Genomic DNA, 8,261 nt, shown 5'->3' on the forward strand with positions numbered 1-8,261 from the left:
GGATTCGTCTCCTCTTTCCCATCCCATCGTTGTTGTCCGAGCAAACGAAAAAGAAACCCTAATTTTTTTCCCGACTTTTCCTTTATAAACAAACCCTAAATTTCGCATCTCCTTTCTCTCTCTCTCTCTCTCTCTCTCTCTAGAAATTTCCCTTTATCTACTACTCAATTTGGGATTTGGGAACTTCTAAATCCTCTCAATCACTTATCCTCTCCCATAACTCCCTAAGTTTTCCTTTTATTTTTTTGATAAATGGTAGGAGAAATTGGAGGAATTGGGGGAATTGGGGTGGATTAGGGCTCAAAATTGCTTGTTTTGGGCGTAAATCGAAGCTTAGAAGCGATGGTGAAGGTAACAGTGGTGATGTCCGTGTCATTTTTAGGGTAAAGATGGGAGCTTTTTTCCAAAGTTTCAGATCCATGGCTAATATCCCCCAAATTTGGGTGTTTTCCGAATGTGGCGGTAGCACCTGATTCATTTGTAGGTACAGGGATTTGATTCTAGTGTTTGGGAGTGTTGGGAGGTTTGGGAATCGAATCGTGAAATGTCGTTTAGGAGTATAATTCAGGATATGAGGGATGAGATTGGGAATATCTCGAGGAAGGGGATCGAGGTGAAGATCGGGTACGGGTTGCGATCGCGGTCGCATCGGGCGGTGGTGGCGAATGCGCCGCCGCCGCCGCCTGTAGATGCCCTGGGGCAGAGCTGCTGGGCGAGCATGCCGCCGGAGCTCCTCCGTGACGTGCTGGTGAGAATTGAGGAATCGGAGGGCGCGTGGCCGCCCCGCAGGGATGTGGCAGCGTGCGCGGGGGTTTGCCGGAGCTGGCGCGATATCATGAAGGAGATTGTGAAGACCCCCGAGGTCTCCGGGAAGTTGACCTTCCCCATCTCCTTGAAGCAGGTTAGGGTTTGGGAGACCTCCTCTTTTCTCTGAGTTGCGCAATTTATTATTATCATCATCTTATTATTGTATTTGATGTCGAAATAGGTTCGCATGATTAAATAAGGAAATTTAGAATAAATGCTTGCTATGATATGCAAAATAATGACCTTATAATGTTTCTGATGTGATACTGCCACAATTTACCAAATTCCTTCGTTAGGAAGAGAATATGTTGAGTGTTTTAATTATTAAAGTAAAATTGTTGGTTATTTACCAAAAGGCTATGTTTATTAAATTAAAATGAATTTTGTAAAGAATATAAGATAGATTTAATGCCTATGTATCACGGACACTTCTATAAACCTCACGTGTTCGTGTCAGCCTCGTGTACGACATGGACATCCCATGGACGTGCATTTAGCGCAGGTCCTTGGCGCATCCAAATTAATATATATACTATCTATATATGAGAGTTGTGCTTTGGTTGCTCCTGTAAAACACAAGACTTGTGCTCTTGGTAAATTTTTTTACCGTTAGATCTATGTCCTTTGATCATTGTTACCCGTTAGATAATATCTATTCAAACAACCACCCACGTCAACCCTAGGGGCCCACATCATCCAACCGCACAATCCCTTAAAACAAGGTACTAAAAACTTACAAGCCCATGAACTTGATACTATTTAAAAAGCATAGGACTCAAGTTCTATCCAATATGATAAATATATACTATACTATATTATAAATATATGTATAATCTACACTTTTATATTAGTATTATTAACGTGAGTTCCATCTACCATTTTACCTTCTTTTTTTTGTGCATATATAATGTAAGATAATAAATATTTTGGCTTTTTGATGAATGCATGCAATTGTATGGTGGAGAATTTCTTTCTTTAAAATATATGAACTATCAATGAGAATTTTATTAACTTTCATTCGTATGAGAAATATAACAATATTAGCAAAATTAATATTTTAGATATAATAAATATACTATTACAATAATAATAATATTTTATTAGTGTTCATGTTGGGTCCTGTCCTAATTTTCGGAAGTTGCCTAATCGCCGTGTCCGTGTCGTGTCTTGTCCCATGTCCATGTCCATGACACCTAGTTAAATGCTTTCCCCAAGAAATGTAAAAGTCAGAAAAAGATTCTCGAATTTCAAAATAGTTTTGAATTGTTTGAATCTTTACGTTTCTTTATTAACGCTTCGCATCGGCATGATATTTCAATCTGAAAATGGTAACCCAAATATGCAACTTCAGGTACTTGTCAATAGTTTATCTTCATGCGGACATCTTGTGCTTGGTCTTCCTGCTCCCCTAGCTCTGTGTACAGTCGAATGTTTTCAAATAAAGATAGGTCTCGGTCATATCTAGATTTAGATGTATTCTCAGTTTGTCACACAGTATGAATTTGTAACTATCATATTACGTCAATATATTCACTACATGTTTCTGAATCTTTTTTTGGGATGTGCAGCCTGGGCCTAGGGACTTTCCACTCCAGTGTTTCATAAAAAGGAACCGAGCTACACAAACATACTATCTTTACCTTGGTCTGACCCAAGGTATGACCCTAATTTTCTCTTTAATAATTCATTTTCTTAACTAAGCCTGAGCTATAGTCATATCTTTAAGTTTCATGCTTATTAGATTGTAGTTATAAGTATTCTATATTTATTACTTGTATTAGCAAGCTAGCATTGCAAATTCATAACTCTATTTGTACCAAAGTATCCATTTCAACATGATTTGATTTGGTTATGGTTATGAAATTGAGATTTGTAGTTGTGGAATCACTTTTGAGTCTTGACACAGGGAAAAGTTCCCAGAAGACTAAATAGAGTGTATTGGGGTTATCATTCCTTGAAAACTATGTGGCTTGTGCACAAAGATGTCTGATTATTGATGTAATATGAATAAAACAAAATGGCAAATAGGGAGTATCGTAAAGAGAGAGAATAATTTACACAGAAAATCTCAAATAGGGTAAATTTAATGGGAAACACAATGGAAAATAGGGGAATGCGAAGATGTATGTGGAATCTGCACTGAGTAGTTTTAAAGGTAAACTAATTTTCAGAAAATATTTCATCTAACATGTAGTAGTGATTTGTGGGATGCATTATTGGGAAACTGTATGCTTTAATTATATATTTTGTGAAAATATAACTATAAATATGTGCTTCAATGCATTGGACTAATGTGATCCTCAGAAACATATCTGAATTCAATACTAGTCAATGGAATAAATAACAACTTCAGTATCTGTGTTTCTCTTGCAACTATTCAAAAGAGATACTTCGATAAACAACCATCAGGTTATCATCATACTACGCTATAATACTAGATGATAATTCGCTATTGTTCAGAGAGGGCATTTGTTTATTTCAAGCCATCTTCATACCCTCCTCTTTCTCAAATGGGTATACATTTTCTTGCAGATTTTAGGATTGCAGTCTACAATTTTCCATGCTTACTGTTTTTCATAATTTCTTTTACAGCATTGACAGATGATGGCAAATTCCTTCTTGCTGCACGCAAGTGCCGACGTCCTACATGTACCGACTATCTCATTTCTCTTGATGTGGATGACATGTCGAAGGGAAGTAGTACTTACATTGGGAAGCTAAGGTTGGTTGTAGCTATTATTATATCTGTTGCTTTTGATTTCTGATGCCTTATTGAACTAGAAAGTTATTGACATATTTTTCTGATTCATGGTATAATCTATCATATGGTCTGCACTGTGATTGGACTTCTGTCGATATTTTTCCCTTTGCATTTTGTAATAACTATGCTAATTGGATTTTTTTTAATATTGGGAATAGAAGGAATGACATTGTTGCATATCCTCAGGTTACATATTACTTTAATTTCAGCTTACGCTTAGGAGCACCTAGAAACACTAGATTCCCCTACCTAGGACAACTTTGAAGGGTATTCGTTTCATTTATTAATCTGGAACTAAATATAGAAATATTTGCTGTATGTTTATTTCTTAAAAAGGTAATGCAAAGGGTGAGAAACTAACTTATTCGTCTTCCTTCTGATTTCTGAACAGATCGAACTTTTTTGGAACCAAATTTACAGTCTATGACGCTCAGCCTCCGTATGATGGAGCTATAATTGCAAAATGCCGGTCCACACGTGTGGTTGGTTCCAAGCAAGTCTCCCCTAGGATTCCAGCTGGAAACTACCCTGTCGCACACATTTCTTATGAGTTGAATGTGTTGGGTTCAAGGTATGGTTAACGTTTTTCTTTGTCTTCATACAGTCCATGGACTTCCGTTTTGTTTACTATGGGATTTGTTATACCAGCTCCTTAAAATGTGTATAACATCATATTGTGCTTGATTGTACATTTTCTCGGAATTGCATCTGTTTACTTATTTCATCATAGGCTTTTGATGCCGAAAATATATTCACTTTTTTCGTGCTTGATTGCACATTTCATTGCTCCGATCTCTGAATAGTTCCGTAAGGTTGCATACAAAATAGTTCCATAAGGTTGCATACAAACAGTAGAATAATGCATGTTCATATCTCTGTCTTTCTTTTTCAGTTATGTTTTAGCTTACTGCCGAAATTACTAAAATGTGTGCGGATGCTTGCCATTACCTACCAGTTAGTCTCTTGGCAGTTGATGGAAATCAGAAACCTTTGACTTGGCAATTATAAAAACTTTTGCATTAATTCTTCAAATTTAGAAATGAATATTGAATGTGAATTAATTATGCTAATGTAGGCATGTTTTAATTACTGTGATGTAGTCATGTAGCATTTATATAATAGTCTGGCTGTTCAATGGTAATTATATATAGTGAAGATGCTTGAATGATCGTTATAAGAGTCGAAGTAGGGCAGTACAAGTTGAGGAAGAAGAACCAGAGGCATAACTCAAGTCAGTACTGGTTGGCTTTCAAGTCGAAGTAGAAGTCGAAGGGAATTGGGCTGGCACAGTCAAATCAGTACACAATTTCCTTCTTTCAGAACGATTATGATTCCCCTTGCTTGTTTCCGTACTTCAATTCAGTAGGGCCTGGAAATGTGAAGTGAATTTGGAGTGTGCAAGAGCTGAGAAATAGCTTTATAAAGTGAGCGTCTCTAGATCTGAGATTTTTCAGGAAGAATTGTTTTGTTTGGTGGTTCAAAATAACAACGGAATGACTCATCGATGAGAATTTTTAGTGCGATGATTAGGTCCCTCTCCCAGAAAGAGAATAATCATACGCTGTTATTCGGGTTTGGTGGTCCTGTGTTTGCATCTTGGACCTACCTAATTGGCATTTGATTTGGGACTTATCACACACCCATCCCTCCCAAATTTTGGTGCTAACATATCATCATCTCGCTTTTAACCTCTCGCATTCTCAGCAAATTCTCAGTATAAGTAGGATCCAATTTCAAGCATCATAACCAACATGCTCTTAGCACAATTACAAACACCACAAATTTGTCCCAACTAGTGCCCTCTACGTACTTCAAATGTGGTCGCTAAATTTATTTGTTGCACCCGCAAACTCTTGAAAAAACATTAATTGTATGTTGTCACATAGGTTTCTTGGTTCTTCAGGCAAGATCGTATGATCCACATCTATGTCTAAACATAAAAGGGGGCTTGGCCTCGTGGATTTCATTTGCGAGTGCTGAGCTCTCATCTTTTTCCTGTTAAGAGCTCCCGTTATGTTCTCATTAGAGTTAAGATGATTGACTATGTTAAAGAGACAACTTCTATACAGCGATAAAATAGGTTAGGTCAAAAAGTTCCCAAGGTAAATAAAGCTAGGGAACCTTTGAAGCATTTATAAACCCAAAATTCTTAAACAAAAAAAGCCAAACAAATCAAAACAAATGATGGCTGGCTCATTTTTGTCCTGCATCATAGAGCATGGAAAATAGTTGCTCATGCATTGCTACGCTTTGTGATGTCTGTATATGTTTGTACACACTTTACTTGGACATGAGCTTCACAGAAGCAAAGATGCATGCACAAACATATACACTCTTAACTGATTTTGGAGATAATCAATCTGGCGCTTAGAAGTGATGGAGGTGTGTATTTCATTGTATTATGAAGTCAGTTCTTATCTTTTTATCTGCAAAACTACCAAATTACAAATTGGAAACCTAATCAATTTGTTATTCGATGCATTAATTAACTTTCTCGCCATCATATTTATTTGCAGTAACTTTTTTGTTATTATGTACTTTAAACCCCTAATCTTGCAAAGATCTGCACTACAATTCAACAGAGTGATAATATTGTAATCTATATTTTCGCTTCATGAAACAGAGGTCCTAGAAGGATGCACTGCGTGGTGGACTCAATCCCAGCCTCTGCAATCGAACCGGGAGGTTCGGCGCCGACACAAACAGAGTTCCCTCTTAACAGTCTCGACTCTTTCCCCTCTATTCCATTCTTCCGATCCAAGTCAGCCCGCATAGAAAACTTACCATCGCCATTTTCCGGTCAAAAGGAGGCGAAATTAGTTCTGAAGAACAAAGCTCCGAGGTGGCACGAGCAACTTCAATGCTGGTGTCTTAATTTCAGGGGAAGGGTGACGGTTGCTTCCGTAAAGAATTTCCAGTTGGTGGCCTCGGAAGAGAACGGCCCTGCTAGTCAGGAGGAGGAGAAGGTGATCCTCCAGTTCGGAAAGGTGGGGAAGGACTTGTTCACCATGGATTACCGCTATCCCATATCGGCATTTCAGGCATTCGCTCTCTGCCTCAGTAGTTTTGACACCAAAATAGCCTGTGAATAAATTGAGGTATAATTCTTCTCGTTTCCTTGAAATCCGTAGATCACAAACTGCAATGCTGTGCTTACTCGAATCGTATTGGTTTTCTCACATAGTTTTATTTGTGTTATATTAACAGTCTCAATCACCCTTCTGTTCTGTTATTGCTATAGCATTATTGCATGCATTAACATCGTTTTCTGCAGGACTTCATCGTGGCAACAATCATCAACACCAAAAATGTCTTTTCGGTTTTTCTCATCATGTTTTGTTGGCTGAAAACCCAGGTGTAAAGTCAGAAAATGATTTCAGAAGTTTTTTCATGTCTCAGGGATTATTTAGCTGTGGGATTATTATAGACACTTTGTTCTGATGTAAATGGTTTTTCTCCTTATCGATTTGTACAAAGCGCTCAGTATTAGAAGAATATTTTTATCTCATTTTGAGTAGTTTTTGTCCTCAGGTGCTTCGAAATGCTGGGCCATCTAAATAAACCTCAGATGCGAATCGACGGCTTTAGGTCTTTTGCGGAAATGGAAGAGTTTGTCCAGCTTAAGCTCTTGTATCTGTAGAATTCAGTGTATGGTGTACATAAACTGTTCTCAAATTGTGCTAATTCCCGGTTGTGCTCCACAGCCTCTTCTGTGTCATTCATCTGTGGGAAAAGCGAACATTGGATTTAATTTACTAAGCTTAACTTGTTTCTAGTGAGATCGCGCCATTGAATTCGATGACATTTTTGTTCTTTTTTTATTTAATTGTGGTGGAGGTGCTGTTTTAACTTGCTTGTAATTCTGTGTACATTTGCTGTGTTGTAATCAGATGGTTCAGATTTATTGAAGGCTCTTGATTTGAGGAGTGTGACTGTAATAAATATGATGAATTTGTATATTTTCTTATGGTCACATTGTTAACGGCGAACAAGTAGCGCTTCGGCCCGTAAACTTTAATTTTGTATGATATCTGGCTCAAATTTCTTAAATTATTATAATTAAGTCTCATAATTCAATTTCCTTGATTAGACACTGATATGTTACTCATGTAGCAGTGATGTCGTATGTTAGTTATTGCTGCGTCGTTAGTAATAACGCTATCACATCACTTTCGCATTATTGATGCATCAATTTTCAATAACTTAATGAGGATGTGGGATTTAATTGTAACAATTTAAAAAATTTGAGCTAGAAATTATAAGAAATTAAAGCTCGGGGAGCAAAGAAAAGTGTAATTTAGCCTGTATTTGAATGTTCGCAGTTGTAATTTTGGAGAGCTCAAAACAATTTTAATTGATATCCTGAAATAGTTTCGAGTGAAACTTTGGTTCTTGTATGTTTGTTACTGGTGTTGCTTTTCAAATGTTTCTGGCTAAAGAAGATTCAAATTTTGTTTTCTTCTGTAGGTAAATATTATTATCTCGTTAAGCGTTTAAGGATTTTGATGAAATCATTTGAGAGATGCAAATTTCCTACTTTCACCAACACATGTAGATTTTGAAAAATAAGGTAAACTCAATTTGATTCTTTGGTCCTAACAATGTTGAAGTTATAGTAAGCAAAATTCATTGGAAAAAGCCATTCCTCTCCCCTGTTTCTCAGTTATTTTTACAACTATTGCTTGAAGTAGTG

General features: G+C 37.0%; 1 protein-coding gene across 3 annotated transcripts; it reads left to right on the forward strand.

Annotated features, from left to right (window-relative positions):
* LOC109724349 (tubby-like F-box protein 6) lies at window positions 1-7,510 on the forward strand. Of its 3 annotated transcripts, XR_002219897.1 has the most exons (7): window positions 1-901; window positions 2,376-2,463; window positions 3,400-3,529; window positions 3,960-4,139; window positions 6,192-6,666; window positions 6,843-7,010; window positions 7,100-7,510. XR_002219897.1 is itself a non-coding variant. In XM_020253143.1 (6 exons), the coding sequence occupies exons 1-5, from the start codon at window positions 545-547 to the stop codon at window positions 6,658-6,660; spliced, it is 1,224 nt and encodes a 407-aa protein (XP_020108732.1). In that variant the 5' UTR covers window positions 1-544; the 3' UTR covers window positions 6,661-6,666; window positions 7,087-7,510. The 3 variants fall into 3 exon arrangements, 2 of the variants coding, with proteins under 2 accessions (XP_020108732.1, XP_020108731.1); XM_020253143.1 differs by lacking the exon at window positions 6,843-7,010 and having other exon boundaries at window positions 7,087-7,510; XM_020253142.1 differs by lacking the exon at window positions 6,843-7,010 and having other exon boundaries at window positions 2-901.

The sequence above is a fragment of the Ananas comosus genome, linkage group 18 (assembly GCF_001540865.1).
Source record: "Ananas comosus cultivar F153 linkage group 18, ASM154086v1, whole genome shotgun sequence".
Taxonomy (NCBI): Eukaryota; Viridiplantae; Streptophyta; class Magnoliopsida; order Poales; family Bromeliaceae; genus Ananas; species Ananas comosus.